Raw genomic sequence first — 25,267 nt, forward strand, 5'->3', positions numbered from 1 at the left:
ACTGGCTGGTTTTGCAAGACTATAAAAAGGCCATTAAACAAGCCTCATCAATGGAGACAGATGCATGTGTCTAATGTGATGGTGAGGCTTTGGAAGTTCATAACAGACACACCTGTATTTACACTGATAAGCCACAAGCCTACCCTTAACATAACTTGCAATGTGACTCTCAAGAAATAAGACTATTGATACATATAATATGTAAAAGGGGTGTCCTTGAGAGTTTAGATCATCAAGATGAAGTTAGAATGGACAAAAACGTTAATTCTGTAATTCTCAAGGAGAAGCAATCATTATTTCAAGCCATTATATATTAGAGACAATACCTCACTCTCAACACTAAACACTATTTAAAGTCAGACGAGCTGCACCTGCAGAGATGTGCAAATGTCCTAATAATACTAACAACGCTAGTTAAAATAATCACAGGTGAACCAAACACATTTAGCTTCACTTTTAAAGATGTTTAAACAGGGTAGAAAGACAGTTTGGCCAAAGACCCAGGTTTGCTCCTAATACCAATGTACAACCTCCTCTAATCCCAGTCCAGGGGATCCAAAGTCCTCTGGGCCCTGCATGCACCAGGCATACACATGGCGCACATACTTACATTCATAAAATGCTCATACACATAAAACAAAACCATAACTATTTTAAACGTATTTGAACATCCTAAATACCTACTAATTTTAAAAAACTCAATAAACTAGGAATAATTGGCATCATTAAAATATTAAGTTTAGTTAATAAAGCACTAAAATACCACTCTCGGTGCTCCTAATAGAACACTGAAGGAGCCGGGCATGGTGGCACACGCCTTTAATCCCAGTACTCAGGGAGGCAGAGGCAGGTGGATCTCTGTGAGTTCGAAGCCAGCCTGGTCTACAAAGTGAATCCAGGACAGACAAGGATACACAGAGAAACCCTGTCTCAAAAACAAACAAAACAAAAACAAATAAAGGAATTTCCGATGAAGCCCCAAAAGAGATGGAGAGCTACCGTTCCTTTTGTATTCTAGAAGCTCCACCCCCGTAAACAAATGTGAAAGACACGCTCCTAAAACTATGAAGGAAAATAAGACTGTCTCCCAGATCTCACGCACTCCTATGCTGCTGCACAAAGCCTGTGCTGCTTGTCCTACAGGAGACATGTGGAGTTTGAAGTTTCCATGTGCAGACCTGGATTTCAAGCTCACTGAAGAAAAGACTGGACATGGAATTGGAGTGTGCCTTTAAGTGATGCTCAAGGCTGAGTGAGCTAACAGGCACCCCATTGTCAGACTAAAGTTCCAGAGGTGGTTTTCCCTGAGATAATAAGAGTCGGCCTGCATCAAAATCAAAATTAACCTGTCATTTTTAGGTTTTACTTGAGTGATTGGCGTCCAGCTCTAAGATCACTAGCGGTAACTGAAATTTTAAAGCGGCACGGCTTTAAAATCCTCCTTATCCAGTGCTTGGCGGTGGTTCTGCACGCGCACATCGAAAGTCTAAGCCATAAGCACGGCCAAGTGTCCCTTCGTTCAGAGAGGGGCCAGGGTGGTCCCTCACTAACACAAAATGAAAATCCAAAAGTGGGGCTTGGATGTTTACCAATCATTGACAAATGCTAGGGATAATTGTGAAGTATGTCAAGAACTGTCAAGCACTGCTTCAGGTAGGAAACGGCAGATCACAGACTCTCTGGCTGCCTTTCATCCTTCCACAGGAAGTCACGCCATGCCCTCTGGAACACAGAGACATGATGAGAAGACGTCATGGTGTGCTACAAGATGCTTCTTTTCCTACCCAGTATCAGACTCCTCAGCCCTGATGAGAGCAGGCTGAATTTCCTAGTGTGGAACTTCCCACCTCCCCCAACAAAAGCCTATCAAAGTCTGAAAGGGTGTGAAGCCTTTCCTCTGGGGACCGCCATCATGCTGTGCATGGTGCTGTCTCTCCTACTCTCCTTCAGACCGTCTCTCCTAAGGAGGCTCCTCTCTGAGCTTTTTAAGGGAAGACTGTCTCTCTCCCTGAAGGGCTCTTTGTGTGACCTCCACTCTGAGGTCCTCACTCTCCTAATGCTTGCCTGGGTCTCGCCAACCTTGATGACTGATCGAGTCGCTGTGATCATGAGGCTCCACCACCAATTACAGCTCATTAGGAAGGGTAATTTTACATTGGCTCCTTTCAAAACCAACCAACCTGCTGCATCTGGCCAGCAGTCTGCTCTCTGTTACAAGCAAGTCATCTTTTGCTCCGTCTCTGAGCTCCTCAACTTCTAGTGTTGACTTTCAAAATATATTCTAATACCTTCTAATGGACAAACTTCTCCACAGAATTTTTTTTAATGGCCATGGATGTGTCTTCTGGCTCCATCTCCCTGTCTACTCTTTTGCTTTCTTATACTGTGCCTACCTCTCTATTTAACCCAAACCGCTAAAACCATTGACTTCTATGCAATCCCCTCCTCCCAGGCAGCTTTGCTGGTTCGGGACCTACTGAAACATCACCTCCACTGACATCTCTGAGACAGCCCCGTGTTCTCAGCACCCCTTCCGATTCATTCTTACTAACTTTTTTTCCCACTGGGTATTCCATTGTGTGTTATCTGTGTAGCCACGTGGCCGTGCCTTGTTATAAATGGCTTGGTGGCAGAGACGGTGCTTCATTTCTCTCTTTGGATCCATTCACTGTGCCCTAAATGAAAGTCATACTTAATCATGATGGTGTAGAAGTTTATTACAATACATTTAAACCATATGTTTAAAATGTTCTGACTGGGTTCTGACCAACTCTAAGAGGAGATCCCTGACTCAGATTCCATGGCCCAACTGAAACTATGTTAGAAGACATAACAAAGTTTGTATCAAAAAGTGTGGAGCTGGAGAGATGGCTCAGAGGATAAGAGCACTGGCTGTCCTACCAAAAGTCCTGAGTTCAATTCCCAGCAACCACATGGTGGCTCATAAGCATTTATAATGAGATTCTGTGCCCTCTTCTGGCATGTAGGTGTATATGCAGGCAGAATAAAGTATAAATAATAAATAAATAAATCTTTTTTAAAAAAAAAAGTGTGAAAGAAAAGTACAAAATAAAATCCTAGATTTGGATTAAAAAAAAAAAATTCCACTGATAGGGGAGGTTCTCCTCTCCTTTCTGATCTTATTCTATCAGTTCTCATCAAAAGTAGCTGCATTGTCCTCTTCTGTGGCCTGGTAAGGCTGCTCCCCCCCCTCAGGGGGAGGCGATCAAAGAGCAGGCCAATCAGATTATGTCAGAGGCAGTCCCTCTTCCCATTACTAGGTAACCCACTTGGACACTGAACTGCCATGGGCTACATCTGTGCAGGGGTTCTAGGGAGGGGCATGCATGCAGAAAGGGGAGGGAGGGTAGGATCGGGAGGGGAGGAGGGAGGGGCTTATGGGAGGATACAAAATGAATAAAGTGTAATTAATAAAAAATAAAAAAGTTAAAAAATATAAAAAAAGAAAAAATAATAAAAAGATTAAATTTTTAAAAAAGTAGGTAGAAAAAAACATGGAGTAACATAACTTTTGGTAAATTAGCTGTGAGCTGTGTACTTTCAAGTGGCTGTTGGTGTATGTACGATTTAGTGATTGGTTTAACTGGACCCACCTGTAATACATCAAGGCTGAGGCAGGAGGATTGTGAGTTGGAGCCCAGCATGGACAACATAGTGAAGACCTGTCTTAAGAACATGAAACTAAAAAGGCACAGTTCAGCACTTGGCTTAAACTGAACTTATTTGGCATCTCAATGATGATGTCTTAAGAGCTGCTAGAAGAGAGAGTGGAGGAAGTCAGCTTTCACCAACTCTTTACCTTCTCTTTCGTGATAATGCAATTTTGGGTCTTATTTACAGCTTCTGATGGCTTGTTGAATTAATTTCACTGTTTTACAGTCAGTCTTCATTGTTTTTATTTTCTAATGTTTTTGAAATAAAAAAATACCTTCTTGAAAGAGGTGGAACTTAGTGTAAAAAAAAAATCCACAACAAAACTCAAGGGAAACTCTCATGCCTGTTAAAACTAAAGTCCTAACTTGGGAAGACAAATCTTGCTGCTTCTAGGAGAGTTCATTCATGAGAAAGTGTCCGGTGAGAGCTTAAGATCTTCAATCACACAGGAGAAAATATCTGGGGGGAAAAATCCGAAGAGAAATTCTCAAAACCAACTGCACACAATTTTAAAAGGGTATCAGTAAGGACAAGAGTGCTATCTACAACGATGCTTAGAGGACACACAACTGCAAAATCTGAATAACTATTCCTACTCTTAGTTCAAAAACTTGCATTCCAGATATGTGATGAAAATAGCTAGCCACACACCCTCTCCTGAAAGCCCTTGGAAATTAGAAGGGCTTACCAAACGTAAAGGAAGAAATGACCCTCAATGCAAAGAGCCTCCCTCAGCAGTGCTCAAAGGAAGCGACTACACTCTCCATGGCCATTTATTCAACAGTGTGCTGCATAAACTGAGCACCTGAGTATTTTTGTGTGAATGCAAATGTGTCTGCCTATAGTTTCCATTAAGGAAAATGGGGCCTTCCTCTTTTCAGAAGTTTGCCAATGCTTATGAAGACGCGCTGATACTAAATACATGTGACACATGCCTGACACCCACGGCGCATCAGAACATTAATGGAAATATGTAATGCAATCTTGAGGGCACGATTAAGATGTATCTAAATAACTATCACGAGGCTACACTGATGGAGTGTCACATTCGCTACTTGTCTCAGAGCCAGCCCTCCCTGAGGTCCACTCTGGGCCCCAGCGTCATGATGGACACATCAGAAGAAGATGAAAAGTAGATTAAGTCATCTCCCCAAGAACCATGGCCAGGAATATTGTGAGAATAAAATGCATGGTTTCAGAAAAGGCATGGGACATGATGTGTTGTCTTATGAAGATAAATACATCTAAATCTCGGAAAATAGTTCAAACAAATTGCTACAGAGTGTTGATAGTGAAGGGTAGGCTAATAATGATAACAATTATAATTTTAATATCTAACGTTTGTGGACTGTTCACTCTGTACCAAAAGCTAAGAAATTTTTTAATGATTTACTTATTTTTATTGTATTCCATTGGTGTTTTACCTGCATGTGTGTCTGTGTGAGGATGTTGCATCCTTGGATCTGGAGTTTCAGGCAGTTGTGTGATGCCATGTGGGTGCTGGGAATTGAACTCAGGTCCTCTAGAAGAACAGCCAATGCTCTTAACCGGTGAGCCATCTCTCCAGCTCAATGTTTTTAAGCTAAGAATTTTATATACACCATTTCATCAAGTCTTCCTAAGAAGCTCCCTTTAATCAATGACTATCTTAAGACTTAAGAGGACATCAATAACACAGGACATAGAGCTAATCGATGGCAGAAATGGAACTCTACCCAAGCCCCTATACTCCTAACTACCATGCCACTGTATCCAAATGCAAAGCTAAGCTGGAAAAAAAAAAAAAAACACCTGTGAAGACAAACCAGATATAGTCCACTACACTGCACCTTTAAGACAGATGAAAAGAAAAATCTCTACCATGTAACTATGCCCACCTAACTATGAAAGCCAGGGTACAAATCATGACTTCATTAGAGGGAGGGGTCAGAGTTAGAAAGGCCTCTGCCCTTCCACAAGGAAGACCAGTATAGAACAAGCATAAAGGACCGAGAGGATCTGGTGGTGTGGGCCAGTTCACACTTACCTCAAGAGATACAAATAGGATCGAGTTGACTGAAATTCCGTAAATAAGAAAAAATAAACTAAACTCAGTTACTGCCAGTTTGGTTCACAGGATAGAATTATAGGCGTAATTCTGGAAACATTAAAGCCAGGACTTGTTGGACTTCCAGTGGCTCTGGTTTCCTCTTAGCTCTGGTTCTAAAATGGGACTACACAGTGACATTCTGCACCAATAGTCAGAATGAATCTGCTAAGCCATAATGCCCCTTTGCTTAGAGTTTGGGACACTAACACCATGATTTGGCACTGTTGACTTTATCTCTGCAGCAGGGACACTTTGACTCCAGCAGGTAGTGTTGGGAGAAAACCAGATGCAGCTGCTGGGTTGCTTTGCAATGGAAGCTCTGAAAAAATGGTGTGTAGGCAAGAAGGACAGAGGATTCCTGAAACAGGGTCACTGCCTTCTCATCAGCACACAGGCTTAGCAATGGATGGTTTGCCAAGCTCCATTTCCATACAGAGGTCGGTCACAGAGAGAACCTTTTTCCTCTGCAAGGGATTGCTTCTGGGGTACGTACACTAAAGTCGCCATCTTTTCATATTGCTATAGAAGGTTCAGCTTCCAAGGGCAGAGCAATCAACAGGTCCCTTTCGCATCTTTAGTATCTATATTCTACCTGATTATATTTAATAGTAGGGAAGTATTTCCCCCTTCTGTGATATTTGGATGCAGGAATCAGCATCATGGAACACTGCCCTGAAAACCCTCAGGAGTGTCTCTGTCTCTTTCCAGTGAGAAAATGTCATCTGCTAAGATACTGAAAGGTCATCTGTTAGACCCCTTGGTGAACTAAATGTCTAACATAAGCCACAGGGTGTCTGCTCAACTCAAAAGGAGAAAAGCATCCAGTAGGGGTACTACGTGCTATCCCTTACAATAAAGGGAGGGCTTGATGTGCAAAACCAAACAGACTGGCAGAGTCAAACAGCCAAGGCAGGAGAATGGGATAAATGCATTCCTCTAAACAAGGGGAAAAAAAAGCCATTCAACCCATTTGGGATGCTAACATATCAAAAGTATGTCCCTTGTCTGTGGCAACAAATCAGTCCACCTTTAATTGGTTCAGAGTCACAAACACTTGATAAGATTATATGGATCCACAAGGGCAGAAAACTTTTGAAAAACCAAAACAGAGTATGAATTATTTAAGAGTTCCTAAGAGACTCAAACTTTTTCATACCTTTTTATGGTATCAGGTGATACATCAATTACTGATTTGGGGACAATTTTATTACCAGACCATGATAATGTAAAACATTTTGTGATATTCCTCGGCAGAGAATGATTGCCAAGGGAAAGAAGTTTATTTTGCTTCTTTAAGGAAAGAAAGTTTGACAATTATTTGAGTTGTAACATCGCTGTTTAGGAGAGTGCCCCGAGGAGTGATCATGACACCATAACACTTAGATGAAAGCTGCCACTGAGGAGCCGAGGTGGCTACCGAAGATGCTGGATCTCAAATAAATATTCAACACAGTCCCAGCTGGCAAAAACCCCTTGTGGAGTAAACAACAGAGCTTCTAAACACATCTTATGGAGCTATCTTATGAGGACATTCTCCTCATAGTTTTTATGGTGTTCAAGCAGTCTTAGGAAATAGAAAGACCTGGAAACTTAGACTCTCGCTCTACCATCTCCCTCCCCAGCATAGGTGGGAAGGAGAGCTAGAAGAAGGAAATGGCATATTGTGGAAATAGAAAGAAAACTCCAAAGGTTTCCTACTCATCACAAGCATGTGGGATTGGTCATGAGAGCAATGTTTTCTTTTTAAGAAATTATGTTTTACTCTCCACAGAAATGGGACTGAAGTGTCAATGTCCTCTAAGCAGGCAGCCATGAAGCATCTGCTGAGAAAATAGATCTGAACACATCCAGAAATGTTCCAACAAAGATCAGAAACTACTTGAACTTATGAGTTCAGACCACCCAATCCTGCCACTAGTCCCCACCCCTAACTCAAAGGCTGGAAATTCAAAAGCTTTTCCCTCATCCTTTGGGTGGATTGTGATACTGTCTAACCATTCAAAGCCCTTAGCCTGCTGTGCAAGAGCTCTTTCGAGTCCTCTGTTTTCCATCTGCTCTCTTGCTTTACCATCCTTCTCCCAGCCCCCCTGCCCCTCCCACATCAAAGCCCTTCAAGCCAATAACATGCAGGATGACAAGTGCTCAACAACTTCTGGATCCTTTGAGACTCTGTACACCTTGCCCTCTGTATTCTTTCCTCTCTCTCTCTCTCTCTCTTTCTCTCTCTCTCTGTCCCCTCATCTTTGGCTACTCAGTGTTCACTGAGTATTCAACTTTACCCTATGTCCAAGTTTCCAAAATCCTACTTGCTAACCTCAAACACATCCTTCTAGCTTTCTCAGACTCTCAGTTTCTGGTCTCTGACTGGCTCTTACAAGGTGGTCCAGTTTCATGACTTTTCTTTAACAAAGTCTTCACTTCAGTGTCTTACCTATCACTCTGGACTTGTTTTCTGTTTTGTTTTGTTTTCATGCAGTGAACATTCAGTTCTTAACTGTAATAACAGAGAGACAGGGTGCTGCAGGTTCAGGAAAAGAGCTGATATCATAATCGCTCTTCCTAATAAGCTGTGTTAGGGGAGAAAGCCTCGAGACCAAGGGGGAAATAACGGGTAAGTCATGAACAGGCCTCAAGGTAGGAGAGTATTAAGGAACAGTAAATCATTGCAGAGATACCATGGTGGGTCCTTACAGGGCAAGAGGACCTTCCCTTCAAAAACCTGGAGAGGAACACCATCAAGCAAGATATCTTAAAGTGGAAAAGTTGAAATATAGCTGTTATGTACAGTATGACAAGAGAGCCTGAAGAAAAAAAGCAGCCTTCAGAGAAGTCCCCTGAGCAAGGAAGAGAGTCTGTTTCCATATATTTCTACAGGGCAGCATAATTCCACACCACCCGACAAGGCCTTAGTCCACCAGGGACTGAAAACCAAGAAGCCCCCACATTTCAATCTCTGTGTTTAACTTTCATGTCAAGGGCCTGTTGTCTACAAGGAGTCTCACCTGAGGTCTGAAATAGTGGGGCAGCTAGCAAGTCTGTGATCTAATATTATCATTTAAAAAAACTGAATAACCCTGCACAAATCTTCACTGTGACAAATATTCTGCTGTCACTGCTGCTAAACATATCACATCAGGATATATCAGACCCCTACGAAAAAAGAGCTTCTAAAAATCTATGGTCTCCAACCTCAAGGAGAATTTCAGTATCCTGGCCGGTCCTTTCCCTTAGACTCAGTGCCTATCATCATTCTTCCCGTTTCTCAATTCTTCTTCACGTTCCCTTCCCATTCCAACTAACCCCCCTTCATGGATACCAGAAATCCTTGCTTCCTCCTTTAACAAATTATTGAGGCAAGACAGCACCAGCCTACCCCTACCTCCACACCAGCAAGCTTCTTACATGCACAGCTAGCCACCGCTCCTCCCCTTCTGCATCAAAGGTTGAAGGGCCTGCCTTGCAGCCTACCCCTGGTCTATGCTTTCTTCCTCCTCCCCTTCTCTCTTTTGTGGTAGTCTGTTCACTTTGTAACCATTTCTTGGTTCTGCCTGTCGATCCTTAGCACATGGGCATACTACATATAAGTGCTCCGTCTTCAACCTCTCTTAACCTACGTGGGTCTGACGTACTTGTTTTCTTGTCTTATTGGCCAGGTTGCTAGGAGCATTATTTTCTGTTTTAATGTAATAACACCCACTCAGCCAGAGCACTATCAGGATATAGAATATCTCCCAAAGTCACATGTCTTGAAGATTTGTTTGGTCAACAGCCCAGGCACTGAAAAGCAGTGGGACCTTTAATATGTGGGACCTAGTGGGATGATAGGTTAGGGGGCACGTTTTTAAAGGGGACATTGGGATCCCACCCTTCCTAGCACCATGAGTTGAATGGGCTCTCTGATAGCAAACATTTTCACCATGTTCTACTGTATCACCACAGACCCAAAAGCAAAGGGACTAAGCGACCTGGAATCCCTAAACTATGAGCCAAATAAGCCCTGGCTCCTTTTAGGATGTGTATCTCTACATGTTTTCTTGCAGTGTTGGGAAGCTGACAAATACAGATAATGCAATCGAACTTTTATGGGTCACACATAGAAGGCCAAAATGAAGACCTCCTAACATTCAGCACAGATGCCATCAGAAAGTTCTACTAAAACCTATCATGAATCAGTGAAAAGTTAAAGGTAGCAACAAGAGCTAGGGAGGGAACTCAGTGATGGAGGGAGTGCGCAGTACACAAGAGGCCTTGTGCTCCTTCCCCAACAATTATTTTTTTAAAGGCATCAACAGGAAGGTTGCTCCCTGTGTTGGCAGCATCTGTCTGGAAGAGAAAGTACCTTTATCCAGTGGGATTTCTGCCTTCTAATTCTTACACAAACAATGAAATAGGCTAGCTGATGTCACTCCAATTTTAATTTCCCTTATTTGGACTCCTCTTTATTTTAGTTAGACTCCCGTGTCAGCTGCCTCTACAGACAAAAAACACTCATTTCAAAACAGTTCAGGACTCGAGGTATAGACTGGTCCCCCAGCTCAGGCTGCTCTATGTAAGCCCATCCAGAAAGCTCATAATCGGATGCCAGAGAACAAAGTGTGTTTTGGGAAGATACACACACAAATCAAGAAAAAAAAATGATATATTACCATCAACAAGTTCCATGCAGTGGTGCATTTTGGGTCTTTCTCAGACAGTAAAAGAGCTTTCTGCATCAGGAAGCTGGCTCTGGACAGCTTGTTCTTCTTGATTTTATTCATTACACTTAATTCTGTAAGACAAACATTTACTAATGATCGGGATGCAAGTTATCATTTAAACGTATTGAAATAAAAGTGATCGCAGCACTAATCGCCTACCTGAGAAACCCTGGATGCTCCTAGTTTCCTTTAATTTTCCCGAACCTTTGGTGGAGGTATTTGTGCTAACAGTTGGAGTCTGAAAAACTGAATAACAACACCTATTATGAACCAACACCTATAGGAAACCTTTTTTCCCCATGCTGGGGAACAAACCCATGAGTATGGGCATGCCAGGCATGCATTCTACCCTATAAGCCCATACCTTGATTTATTTTTGGTTGAGACAATATCTCTCTGTTTGGCTCAGGCTGGTCTAAACCAGCTGTGTCGCCTAGGCCAGACTCAGATCTGTAGTCCCACGTCCTGGGACTGCAGGCATGTGCTACCACACCTAGCAGGCTGCAGTTTTATTGTCACCGCCTCCTTCCTTTTTCAGTGACGTACTTCAGGACACAGAATTTCCAAATTATAAAACATTCGAGTTTGTTTTCTTTTAAACAGAATCATCTTGTGGGTAAACTCTTATCTACTTTACCTTCTTCTTACATAAAATGGCAAGTCCTGATACCAAACTGTCCCTGGTCCTTTCTAGAGAAAGTGTGTCACCATAGTGGTGACAGTGGAAACCTGACAATTTTCACCTAAAATACAAACATTACAGTTTGTGTACAATTGGGATCAACTGTCATGGTGGTCCAATACAATGAATGTGCTGCTCCGGGAGATGGAAAGAGTGATTTTAGTTCTTGATTCTTAGGTCTGGTCCACAAGAGACCTAATACTGTTTTGTTTCTGTCCTGCAAAGTATGCAGGGTATAGTGGTTTGAATGGGTATGGCCCTCGCAGACTCATATATTTGAATATTTGTTCCCCAGTTGATGGAAAGGGCTAGTAGGTGTGGTCTTATAGAAGTTGTTGAATCACTGGGGATAGACTTTGCCATTTCAAAATCCCATGCTAGGCCCAGTCTCTCACTCTTTCTTTGCCTCCAACTTGCAGATCAGGAGGTGGCCCTCACTGGTCAGGGTCATGCCTGTCTGTCTGCTGCCACACTCCCCACCATCATGGTCACAGAATCACCCTCTGAACCTGTAAGAAAGCTCCCAACTAAATGCCTTCTTTTATGTTTTCGTGATCATGGTGTTTCTTCACAGCAATAGAGCAGAAATTAAGACATAGGGTTTCCTAAAGAAATCTGAGACAACACATCCCTTTTGTTGAGTTTTATTATTTGTGCTAATGAGTGCTAGATGTAGGGACTGCTGAAAAGACAGAACCAGGAAGCTTTCAGTGCAGAGACAGACGAGCCATATTTAAAGACATGCTCATCCTTGGGCCACCCCTGTCAAGCTCTTGAATAAAAGAGTGCACAAAAAGCACTTAACGGAGGATGAATCTGGCACAGCATGCTTGAGCGAAGAAAGACGGAAGGAAGAAAATGATCATCTGTGCTAGGAGGGAAGATCCATAAAGCAGCAACAGAAGAGTCGAGGAGACTCAGAGATACTGTACAGAACCTTAACTAACTCCACTGACAATCAAGCTCGGCCTCCCATCAATACCTGAGTTTGTTTCCTCATGAGAACTCATTTGGCCTTCAAAGACCTAATGAGCAACTGTTAGACAGTAAACCATTAAGCAGTAACCCTGAGAACAAACAAAGCCCTATTCTTCCACAAAGGATGATAGAGGAAATAATGAGAATTCTTGAAGGAAACCAGACACAATCACTCTACTGAGCTTTAAGGTGCAGTCCTAAGCCACATCTTTGCAGCTTCAAATAATGCCCCTGACTAGTTATTCTCAGGAATACTGCTTTTTCACGCAACAGAAAGACCAGCAGGTTCTCCACTTGCTTTAAGATGAAACAGATGTTTTCATTATTATTCGCTCCCCTCTAGATTTCTAAAGGGTCACATATAATAAGCCACTATTATATGGATGTATGTTTGTTTGTTTATCTTTTGGGGGTTTTGTTGTTTTATTTGTTTGTTTTGTTGGTTTATTTGGTTGGTTTTTAGTGTTTCAAGACAGGGTTTCTCTGTGTAGCCTTGGCTGTCCTGGAACTTGCTCTGTAGTCCTGGCCGACCTCAAGCTCAGAGATCCACCTGTCTCTGCCTTGCAAGTGCTGGGATGAAAGGTGTGCACCACCACCACCCAGCTGAAAACAAATTCTAAAGCCACATAAATGCTTAAAACAAAATATGAAAGGATGGTTACTTAAAAAGATAAAAATAAAGGATCCTGGTTGGCACTGAATAAATGCTTGTTCTATCGAGTTAGCAAAACACCAATGACTTACTATAAACAAACAAACACAACCTTCTTATAAGTCTACTGACCTGCTATGCAAGAGTAAACTGAAAACTAAAAAAAAAAAATCATCTTGTTGATATTAATCCGAGGAGAAAAAATTAAATAATAAAACTTATTTGGGAAGTGGACAACAAGTTCACATTTACAAAATGTAATCAACTATACCCTTGAATTTGGCTTCAAGTGTATTCTGTGCAATTATTTTTGGGCAGCCATTACCTTCCAGTTGATCAAGAAGTATAACAGCTATGCGGTTCTGGGTGTGAATTAATTCAAGATGCAGGTCCATCATGAAGCTATTTGCTGAGATTGGCTTGTAAGTGTCTCCATCTAGGTCCTGAGAGTTCTTCAGTACAGTAGAGTTGAAGAAGAAGAAATTAAAAGAAAAATGGTTATCAAAACAGCCTTTAAAATAGCTATGGCTTATTATCTTTCAAGATGTTTTATTCATAGCCATTCAATTCTGCTCACTTCTAGTCCTGAACTCACATGATGTCCTCTTAGTGTGTTCTCTTAGAGTATCCTCTATGCTGACAAACTCAAAGACACTTACTCTCCTTGATTTCTTCCAGGAAGAGCTATTTCTGGCCTCTGAGAAGAAAGTTTCCACAAAGCCCCCCCCCTTTATTCCTCCCTGCAATGCTAGCTTCTTCCCACTTAAGGAAAACATCAACCCAGTATGAGATTGGCGCACTCTCACCTTGGCGTAGCAGTGGTCAATTACAGATAAACCATCCGACAGAGTGTTCAGCATACGAGTCCAGTTCATGGCAGTGATGGATTTATCGAGGAGTTCATATGCATAAAACAGCTGCTCCATGGGTGTTCGCTAGAACAATTACAAACAAAAAGGAAAAGCTGAAACGTTTTAACAATCACTCAAAACCAAACAACAGAAACTTGGTCTATCCAACGTCAGTTTTACTAAATAATCTTGGCTAAAGACCAAGAACAGTCGAAGAAGATGAAAGTCACATACTTTGCCATTTTCTAAAAACAAACTTTCACAAACATGTATTTCAGTTATATTCATTGTCCTAAGATATTAGGTAAATGTTAAATATAAAGTTCACATAAGTTTAGCTAGTCCTTTACACATTCAATTTGAAAACTTACAGCTTCTTTTTTTAAAATCTCAGAACCTCAGAGCTAGAAAATTAGACTTGGAGTCCATAAAAACCAACATGGCATGATTTTCAAAAGCTACATATCTTTTTTACATCATTTTTCTCCTAGGGAGACTATTACAGAACAAAGACTTATCAGACCTGTTCAAATGCTCTTCTCAGAATCTTTTGCACATGTGGGTGAGTAAAACCAAAGCCCCCTGGGCTGCCATCCACGAAGTCACTCTGCCTGCTGCCCCAACAAGGAGCCGCTTGTCCTTGAATCTGAATCTTTTTTTTTTTTTTTTTTTTTTTTTTTTTGCCATTCGTTTGTGTTACCTGAACTGGTATTTGTTTGTTTACCACTCTCACCGTGCATGTGCCCTGACCAACTTGTAATATCACTTTTTAAATGTTTACATGCTTCTAATTTCTCCATCATAAATTTCTTCTGGCTGCTTTCTTCCCTTAGCCATAAGCTCAGGCTGGTGTTGGCACCTTAGTGGCTCAGGCAGAGTGATCACATCACAGGTGCTCTCTAATCACCCCAGCAGAAAAAGGCTGAACGCACGCTATCCACAGGTGTCCAGGGCTGTTGGAAAACATGGGGAGGCAAGGGCTAAGAACGCTGCTGGAGGGCAGTTAGCTCCCTGCTATTCTCACGAGCTGCCTCAGATGTCCCTGTGACTAAGGAAACCTGGGAGGCAACCGACAGCCTCAAGCACACGGGTGAACTGCCAAGAGGTAAATTTGAATCCTTCTTCTGCCACCACAGATTATGAACTTCTCATTACAAAGTCAATCAAGTGTCCTTTGTTAGAAAACTAGCCAGCCGAGGACCATATAGAAATGACATGCTGCAGATGCTGTGCCAGAAGTTCCCTGTAACCCAAAGGTGACTAAAGAGGGGAAGTGGGAGGATGACTGATCTTTGGGTGGAATTCTGAAAAGCATGTCCCTGTTATTCATGTGTCTGCTGATGGGAATGTACAGTACTGTAACTAAATACCCTGCAATGACTGTGTCTGTACATGAAACCAAAGCATCACTTCCTGTGTAGTCTTTATGGTGCTTTTTTTTTTTTTCCTGATTCGGTCTTCATCTGTCTGAAGCTTCTAAAACATATTGGATAGAAAAATGGTGGATACCCTTTTGTGGTTATATCAGAATAAAGGGACAGTTTTGAAATCTTGTGACACAGCTATGACATCAGCTGGAAGACTCTGAATACTTTATCAGGCCTTCTGTTTCCAGCTGTTAAGAGCTATGGTTTGGAAGCTTGGCTGTTGATTTTGTCAAATGCTTCATTTGCATCTCATTGCGAACTGGCATGCCCATATGTTTTTCTTTGCTCTTTAAAGTGGAAACATGTTATACTGCCTTATAGTATATAATGTATATAGTATATAATGTTTCTTTGCTAATTTTGAATCCGCCCGAGTTTCCTGGAATGTACACAATATGATCACACATAAGCAGTCAGCATATCTGTCCCAACAAAAGCCATAGGCTCAGGGAGGTTTCCACCCACTCAAGTAACAAAGCCACCTGAGGATGAGGACATGGCTGAAAAACCACTGGGGTGATACTTTCTCCCGTGCACTCTTCCTCTCAGGACTGAAACTGAGGTATCTCCCCATAAAACCAATTTTTCCCTAGTATACTTTATAGTGTTTTATTTGTAGAATGCAGTCTTTTGTAGGCCCTACGTTATGAGGCAGCTCAACGCCAGCTCCATCTTTCATGAGCTGAGGTTTTGTCTTCTTCCTGCAGACAGCTGGTTTAAAAAGCTATGCTCGCTTGTGACAGTGCCCCGCAACCCGCTGCAGCACCCACCTGCTTGCCCACTATTCTGGTTTTCATGTCCCATTTCTGCTGTGGCCTCTAGAATTTTCCTTACTTTCTGGTGAGCTTCACAATGTGCTTGAGGCAATCTGTTCGGCTCTGGCCAACTTGTCTAGGTGTCTTCCAAAAAAGAGATGTCTAGGTTGTTGTTTAGCCAAAAACAGAGGTTACTAAGGATATGTGTGCATGTATTTTCGTGTGTGTGTGCGCGCGTGTCCACATACACACCTGCACACGGTGCACATATGCACGCCTGTGGTGGAAAAGGGAGACGATCAGCTGTAATGACTCAGGGGTCATCTGCCTTCCTGAGTCAGGGTCTCTCAGTTAGGCTCAGCTAGCTTGCCAGTAAGCTCCTGCTCTCTGCCTATCTCTTCCTCTTCACCCTAGAATTACACGCATGAGCCATCACTCCTGGCTTCTTACACAGGTCCTAGAGATTGAATTCAGGGCCTCACACTAGTTCAACAAGTACATTAGTGACTGAGCTATTGCCGCAGCCCTAGGGATGCCTGTTTTTTTTTTTTTTTTTTTTTTTTTTTGGGAGGGGGGGTTGTTTTTGTTTTCAATTTTGTTTATTTTATCGAGACAGGGTTTCTCTGCAGCCTTGGCTGTCCTGGACCTGCTTTGTAGACTAGACGGGCCTTGAACTCACAGAGATCCGCCTGGCTCTGGGGACAGCTTTTTGATACCAAAACTTTTCAAGACTTTTCAAACACAGCCACATCCTCTCGTCATCTTCACCATAACTACCATGTTCAACATCTTCACGATCACAGGCAACACTAGATTAGAACTTGCTCATAGAATAGGGATAATTGCACTGCGTGTTCTTTTAATTGCCAGAGCTCTAAAAGACATACACTCATTAGTTACAATTTGTATAAGCCATTTGTTGAGAACATGCTACATTTTCTGCAAAAGTTTGAAGTTGTCTTAAATCCTGTCCTCACAATAGTAGCCCTTAATATTTTTCACATAGCGCTTTGCATGTGTGCGAGAAATACTATTTTTTTTCACCTAGAGAATGCTAGGTGAGCACATGAGTCTTAGACTCTCCTTCAAGAATTCTCTCCCACACATGGATCTGAGGCTAAGCTGAGGTCAGCACTCTACCTGAAACACAAACAGCTAACATACACAAGGTACCGGTCCCCAGGGTGCCACCCGTGTGTCAGTTAAATGGGGTAACAACCCAGCAGAACAGCTACAGTTATAATTTCACAGATAAAGACACTTGAACAGATCATGTAATTGGTTCACATTCATGCAAATAGTCAACATCCTAGTCAAGACTGGACTGTGAGTCTGTCCAAAACAAACGCTGGGCTCTGGGTGCACCAGGGAATTGCCGGTACACCAGCCACCGTGTGCCCCCACCATCTGAGCAGACTGTGCACTACACAGCGATAAACGCCTGTCATTCACACCTTTGTCATCACAGACTTCCTATTTTGGCAGTTTCTCGGGACATGATAGTAAACCACTTGGAGCAAAGAATAGTTTTGTGACTTCAGTAACAGCAGCAAGACCTCACCAATGGCCTTTAGACTCTTGGTTGTGAGAAACCCGACACCTAAGAAACCCATTCTGTTTAGTGGCTTTAGTTGCCCACAAACTTCAAGCCAAAAAGCCTGGCCCTTTATAACTTATGCTCGAGCTCCTGGGCCTTCCCTGTCACAGCATAGAGAAGAGCTAAGCCTGTGATTGTTACACTCTAGTGTCCCTAAGAGTTGAAATGATGTGTGGTCGTGTCTGGAGTGAGAAACGAGAGGCTGCATATTATGTAAGCGTTGCAAAGGAGCCCCAACCAGACCCCTATTGGACAATTATGCCTCCTCTGCCTCTTAGATAGAGCAGTTTCTGTTCCCAGTGTGAGATCTCTCAATTCTAGCTCTCTCCACAAGACACTACTAAAGATGAAAAATTCAAATGAGTATCCCTGGACCTCGTAATTAGAAAAGGAATGTTCCTTTGAGAAGGCACACTCAAACCCCTCTTGGTGATAGTTGCTTGGTGCCAAGTTTCTTAGGATTTATCTGTTATGCCAAGTATGGCAGAAAGATGAAACTGTTCCTTTGAACTGAGTGCTTGCAGGGCTGTGAGATGGCTCAGTGGGTAAAGACCCTTGCAGCCAAGCCTGGCCACCTGAGTTCAGTCCCAAGACTCACGTTGTGGAAGGAGAGAAGCAACTCCCAAAAGATGTCCTCTGGCCTCTACACATGCTCCGTGGTACATGCGTTCAAGCACACACGCAATAAACATTTTTAAGTAGCTTTAACCAGGGGAACAACATCTAAGGTTGATGTCTGGCTTCAACACACACAGAAACACACACACACACACACACACACACAAATCAGAAAAACACTGAATCTGTGCTGAGCATGTTCTCGTCATTATTTCCTAAACAATATAGTATGCTATTGACATAACCTATGTGTTCAGTATTAAAAGTAGCCTAGAGACTGTGAAGTATACAGGAGGGCATGCCCAGGTTATTTATAAACACTGTACCACCTTACACAAGCAACGACACGCTCGCTCATGTTATTACCTGTGAGGGTCCCAGAAGCAAGCCACCAGGGATGCTGGAAACTATCCACAAATAATCAGTCTCCTAAGCTTCATTATAAGGTTCTTCAGAGATTTCAAAAAGGACAGCAGTGAGGAGGGTTAATAGCAAATGGAGAGGGCAAGTGCTGCCAAAATAACCTTACAAAAAGTAACGGAATGCTACATGTTAGGGACACGAGATGAGCTGGGTAGTGGTGCACATCTTTCACCCCAACTTGGAAAGCAGAAACGGGTGGATCTCTGTGAGTTCGAGGCCAGTCTGATCTACAGAGTAAGTTCCAGGACAGCGAGGTCTACAAAGTGAAACCTTGTCTCAAAAAAATTTTTTTAATAAAAAATATGAGAGAAACTAAAAGTGGGCATAGGAAAATGATACAGAGTATCAATCCAGTAAAGTTGCATATTTTTGTTTTGTATATTGTTAAACACGCCCAATGTCAATGCAATTTTCACAACTTAGTCTACAGTTTATCAAATATATCAAGACAAACCAAAACATTCACTTGTTTCCTCTCTAGAAAAGCATTTTAAAGTCATCCATGAAATATGAGGACCCTGAGAAGATGCTTCCTGGTTGAAAAGAGGAATTTTGTTCTCAAATAACAAACACGTGGTGTTCAACATCTCCTTAGAAAAACCTCACAGCTCATAGGCCAAGTGTGACTCCCTGGGGAATTCCACAGCAAAGGAACCTGTTGTGTTGAATCTAAACTCTTCCACAGCTGTTTGCCATGACTTCTGCTCCTGAAATACAGGACCAGACTCACAGAGGGCAAGCTACATGCATCACTTGCTCGCTGCCTATAAACAGGAGAGGCGCCAAGCAGATCTAGACAGTAATATGCATATACTCTAAGAGAATACTGTAAGTAAAATACTGTAAAAAATAATAATAATAATGAGGAAGAGCCATGTATCCCCCTCCCTTTCCTTCAAGATAAAGCTTACTGGGCGCTCCCTGAGTGTCATCAGCATCCTTGGGGGCACACCAACCAGCCTGCCAGTGGCATGCGCTGAGTGGAGCACCCCCACTCCTTAAACCAATGACTCAGGACTCGAAACAACCCCTCTTGGTGATAGTTGCTTGGTACCAACTTTCTTAGAATTTACCTGTTATGCCAAGTAAAAAGCTGGAGAGCTGGTTAAGTATGAGTACTACTCTCAAAGGACCTGAGCATAATTCCTCATACCACCATCTTCTGGCTTCTACAGGAACTGTATTCATGTGTACAAACACACACACACACACACACACACACACACACACAAAGACTGCCTAAGTATCCGTGTCACTCTTATATGCCCCTGCTATAGAGAGGCAACGTAGGAGGCGGAGCATTACACAGAGACGGGAATTCTCAAGGCCTCAGCACCTGGATACATTTCTACTGTGACCCACTACACATTTACAGATTTGATACTGAAAGTAAGAATTCACATTCTTAACCATGTTTTTTCTATAATGCAGCGCAGTACCTTTAACATCGGGAGGACTTCCGGGATCCCTTTTGGAGTCCCCGGGAACTCCTCTGGCCCTTTCTTTGCATACATATCTGAAAAAGAAAAAAAGTGAGGAAAAAGAGTGAGATGAGAAAAAAATAAAGAGAAGAAAGAAAAGGGAAATACAGAAGGACAAGAGAAAGACAAAATAAAAATACAGGAGTGAATCCAGATCATCAAGGTAGGGTACTAAATCGATTCATCTTTTTAATTACTTATTGATCTTAGATGTGACTCACTACCAGAATTTGACAAAATATCAAAATATCAAAATGTTCCTTTTGTGTCCTTAAGGTTTTATTTATATAAAATAATCTTTTGAAAAAATCAAAAGAAGGGGGAGAGAGAAAGACCTGGAGAGGACAGGAGCTCCACAAGGAGACCAACAGAACCAAAAAATCTGGACACAGAGGTCTTTTCTGAGACTGATACTCCAACCAAAGACCATGCATGGAGATAACCTAGAACCCCTGCACAGACGTAGCCCATGGCAGCTCAGCGTCCAAGTGGGTTCCCTAGTAATGGGAACTGGGCTGTCTCTTACATGAACTCAGGGGCTGGCTCTTTGATCACCTCCCCCTGGAGGGTAGAGGGGAGGTAGCAGCCTTACCAGGCCACAGAGGAAGACAATGCAGCCAGTCCTGATGAGACCTGATAGGCTAGGGTCAGATGGAAGGGGAGGAGGACCTCTCCTCTCAGTCCTGGGGAGGGGGTCTAGGGAGGGGCATGGAAGGAGGAGGAGGAAGGGTGAGATTGGGAGGGGATGAGGGAGGGGGCTACAGCTGGGATACAAAGTAAATAAATTATAATAAATAATTTTTTAAAAAACTCAAGAATCTTCTTTCTCAAAAAGATGATGTCAGGCTAGTCATGGCCATCCCTCTATGTTCTTCTATAAAGTCTATTTAAAAGGATGACACAACCTTAATGGACCAAGACAAATGCCAAGGAAACCCAGTCTAAGCTAAAGCAATATAAATTATAAGACAGCACCACATTTCCTATTTTAAAATATACTTGTTAATTCCAACTAAACAACATATTAATTATTTAATTTGTAAATTCCAATATTGATGGCAACATCATAACAAAAAATAAGAACGTTGGGTCCTGTTTAGCCTGGTTATGAATGAACAATGTAAAATAATAATCTTCCAAAAGTGACTAGTGCATGAATCAATAAAATTGAATAAGATCATTTGGATTTTGTTTTTTGTTTTAGCATTTGCTGCTCTTTTTAAAAAAGGTTTATTTATTATTTATACAGTATTCTACCTACATGCCAGAAGAGGGCACCAGAATCTCATTAAAAATGGTTGTGAGCCACCAAGTGGTTGCTGGGTATTGAACCTTTGGAAGAACAGCCAGTGCCCTTAACCTCTGAGCCAAATCTCTAGTCCTTTGTTTGAGCTTTTTGAGTCTAATAACAGGTACTCTAGAAAATATCTCTTGGCTGCAGAAAAGATAGAATGTGTTTTTTGGACTCAAGGAGATAATAAATAGTAAATATAGGCAAGGAAATCACAGACTGTAGAAAGGCAGGAATGTGAGCCTGGTGTGGTGGCACAGGTTTGCAATCACAACACTTGGAAAGGAGATGCAAGAGGATCAGGAGCTCGAGTCCTGCCTTTGCTACACAGTGAGTTCAAAGCCAGCCTAATTGAGACTTCATCTCATTAAAAACAAAAACAGGCACAAAGTCTACTTCTTGTACTGGATACTATGACAATTCTGAAAAGAGAAAGTGGGAAGCCATTTTAGAGCCTTGAGGAGCAGCAGTAATGGCAAATCAGGAATAAGAGAATAAACATGGCGAACCATCGCTACCTCTCATGAATACTTATTGGTGGGTGTTTTTCTGTGATAGCCAGGGTAGCCAAGGCCCAAAGTACACCAGCACACAAAGATATTGTCTTCACTCATGAAGGTTTATTAAAAAAACAAATGAGGAAAACCATGAATGGAAGTGAGAAAGGAACAAAGAAAAATGAGGACAGAGAAAGGGGAGCGTGTGCTAGTTAGGAATGAAGGCATACGAAGGTGAGGCAAAGCACAGAGCATCTGATCTAATCTTTTTTCCCCCGTCTACCTGATTAAACCTGTGCCATTATCTCTCTCACTATAAATCACCAATGAAGCTCAAAAATGACATGCCTAGCCCCCACTCATGGCGGTAGTCCTGTATTCTAAGTTACACTTTCATCGTTACCTTTGTCTACGCTAACAACCCCATCATGCATTTCATCCAGCATTTACCTGAAGCTTTTTTGAATTTTCTTTTCAGGGTTCCCAAAGATTCTAATACGTCACATAATCGTAATGTGATCTCTGCCACCATTACAATGTCCAAATTTTTCAAGTTATAGCAGTGAATCACTTCACTTATATGCCACAAGAGATAAACCCACTATGAGGAGAAAATGCAAATTGAAATCAATTAAAAGTATATCATGTAGAGGGGCAACATTTTCAAACTTTAGTCCTCCTTTGAGCCTCCCCTGATCACAACTAAGTGTTATGTTGGCTTCCTCGTTAATAAATAGCAGAAAGTGACTTTAATAAGGTATTTAACAATAAATACATTTCCAAAACTCCACAAACATTCACCTGCTTTTAGTGTGCGTTCCTGTAGTGACAATGGCAAGTTTACAGTGTTATCTTTACATATTGTCAAATATTCGCTATATTCTCAAAGCACCAAGTCAGACAAGTGACGGGGTGTTTCTGGCTCCATCCTGGGTGCTCAGACCGTGACTGTCATGCCTACCTCCCCGAAGCATAACACATGAGCCAGCCGGCATTCTCTGGGACCTATGACAAAATGGCATTTATCTGCCCTTACCATCATCTAATAGAGATCATGATCAAAATGTCAGATCCAGGCATCCCAGTACAATCAGTTGTAGGAAGCTCAGAAACACTGGAGCTAAAGCATTTATTACTAAATATTTTATCTCAAATTCCCAGTCTTACAATGTTCAAATCCTCCCAGCTTCTCCTTCCAATAGACAAAAACAGTCCTGTTAAGTACTATATGTAATATATGTAATGCATGTGTAATAAACATATAACATATTATCGTGGGAAGAAAAGTACCCTGACACTCCTGACTTATTTGTGCTCCTGTTATTACTCTTCTTAACGGATGCCATCTAAATTCATATTGCCTAGACATGTTGTATTTGTTCCTTCCTTTAAAAAATGAAACTGTTTTCAGTCTTTGAAACCAAACTGGGCCGGGGCACGGCAGCACACATTCTGAGAAAGGTTCACTGAGCGCTACCAAGAATAAATTCTTAACGCACACATCTGCCAAGGGCAGGGGTTATGGGGCGAATAACAGGGAAGGCCTAAATCAGAAAGGAGACTCGACTTGAATTTAAAAAAACAAACAAACAAACTAATGAGAATGGAGAGCAAAACGGAATACTTTGTTTGTGCTGATCCTGTGAGAATACTTTGTTAAGTCGTTTTTTGGTATGCTGAGCCTTTGAATTCCTAGCTTGCATTTCTGCCATAAGAATGTTATTATATCCACAATGATGTCCTTTTCCAGCTGAACACCCTAAAAACAAAAGTGATGAGTGTGTGAGTAGGAAGGATACACTGAGTGGCCCTAATACTCAGTGCGTGTCAGGCAACGCTCTGTAAGCGCTTCATACGTCCTGCCCACATCATTTACCCCTTGTTGAATCAGTGCCCTAAGCTAAGTGCAGGACATAGGCCAGGAGAACCCACATGGTTTTCCCCACAGATAAATGGCCCGGAAGTTGCAGGTGAGGAGGAGTCAGGCTTAAGCAGTCAGGCTCCAAGAGTCTCACCTAGCACTGTTGGACACTAGATCGGCTCTCTTAATGAGAGAGAGGAAAGAAAGAGAAAGAGAGAGAGGGAGAGAGCTGCATCATGTCTTGCTCCTGGAATGCCAGTACCTGGGAGAAGGAAACAGCAAACTCATGAGTTCATAGGACCCTGAGATACACAGTAAGTCCCTCTTTCCAAATCCAAGTGTGTGGGCAGACCAGAGCCACTGGACATGGCCCGTTTCCAAATTCTGGCCATTATGTGAAAACTGACAATAAGCAGGCACTGTCACCATGGCTGAAAAGCACCAGGGCCACATTTCACTAAATATATTCACTCTTTTTCGGAGCCACTGTCTGAGTCCCCTCATCATTAGATGAAATGTAGCTAGCCTAGGACTTTTCCCTAAAGGAGCAGAGTTACCCCTGAAATGATGATGGTAAAAAGAAACTGAAGGTTTCAAGTCTTCAGCCAACTCAATGGTGTATTCTAATGAGCAAATAGTCACTGGAGGAGCAGGTCCTGTTGTGTTGTAAGCATGGTATTAAGCTAGGTGAGGCTATGAAAAGGTACTTCCTTCTCTACACCTTTATAGTGCATTTTAAAGAGTTACTTCACCTTTTGAGGGACACAAACACAGTAATGAAGAATTGATGTCAAAGTAAAAATATCTTCTGAGTATCCACAACTCCTCACACAAGACTCTGCGTGTGAAAAGCAGAAGCAAATGAGAGCAGGATAGCAACTGTGAAACAACAAGTACAAAACACAGACGTTTTACAGAAATGGCACAAATGTTATCTGCACTTTGTCATGTCAATGTTTGTCACATCAATAAGCTATTTAAAATGTGGTCATGTCAGAATTAATCTCAGTAGCTCTAATTCAATTAAAATATGCTAGTTTTTTTATTATCAATCCACAATACATTTCTCAACTGTGTCCAAAGAGAAATGAAAGATTATTAGAATAGTCTAAAATGTGGTGAGTGAAGAAAATGTATAAAGGTGTTTATTCGGGTACTGATAGAAGTAGAAGGCCTATCATTATGGGTACAAATGATTTGCTGCAAGTGAGAGGCTATGTGATGCCTAAAAGAACATGGAAAATATAGAAACATGGAATAAAATAATTCTCGCTGCTATAAAGACAGACTGGATATTAAATTATGCATACAACGATGCTTAAATCATCAAAGTCCTAGAAAGAAAAATGCTGCTGGAAAGAAGGAACACAACCAGACCTTCTCTTTGCTCAGCCTTTGCCATCCTCCTTTGCCCTCTGCCCTTTGCTCAGCAGCCCTGCTGACATCACTCTTACTGTAACTCCCACAGAGGACGTCCTTCTTGTGTTGAAGGCAGTTTCATGATCATATCCATGTCTGCACAAAGTCGAGGAACCATATCACCCGACATGCAGCTTCTTCTGACCTACCACACTCTAAACACCCACCATATCTCCCAGCCGCACAGTCACCCTTGCTAGTTGCTCCTTCATCAGGCACACTTCCTAGTCCCTCTGCCTTGAACAGGTTTTGACTCAACTCACCTGAAAAGACC

The 25,267-nt window shown here is 42.0% G+C and overlaps 1 protein-coding gene across 1 annotated transcript in view; it reads right to left on the bottom strand.

Moving 5' to 3' along the window:
* The window catches only part of Cfap54 (cilia and flagella associated protein 54), a 301,678-nt gene that overhangs the window by 239,677 nt on the left and 36,734 nt on the right, over nucleotides 1–25,267 (bottom strand). The window contains exons 12-19 of the mRNA XM_055627824.1: nucleotides 24,327–24,412; nucleotides 23,338–23,472; nucleotides 22,164–22,314; nucleotides 19,884–19,960; nucleotides 13,580–13,708; nucleotides 13,099–13,225; nucleotides 10,621–10,707; nucleotides 10,411–10,532 (exon numbers count right to left, since the gene is read on the bottom strand). Of these exons, the coding sequence (XP_055483799.1) occupies nucleotides 10,411–10,532; nucleotides 10,621–10,707; nucleotides 13,099–13,225; nucleotides 13,580–13,708; nucleotides 19,884–19,960; nucleotides 22,164–22,314; nucleotides 23,338–23,472; nucleotides 24,327–24,412 (914 nt within the window). The remainder of the gene's footprint in view (nucleotides 1–10,410; nucleotides 10,533–10,620; nucleotides 10,708–13,098; nucleotides 13,226–13,579; nucleotides 13,709–19,883; nucleotides 19,961–22,163; nucleotides 22,315–23,337; nucleotides 23,473–24,326; nucleotides 24,413–25,267) is intronic.

The sequence above is a fragment of the Psammomys obesus genome, unplaced genomic scaffold, assembly GCF_907164565.1.
Source record: "Psammomys obesus unplaced genomic scaffold, mPsaObe1.curated_primary_1811, whole genome shotgun sequence".
In the NCBI taxonomy this organism is placed as follows: Eukaryota; Metazoa; Chordata; class Mammalia; order Rodentia; family Muridae; genus Psammomys; species Psammomys obesus.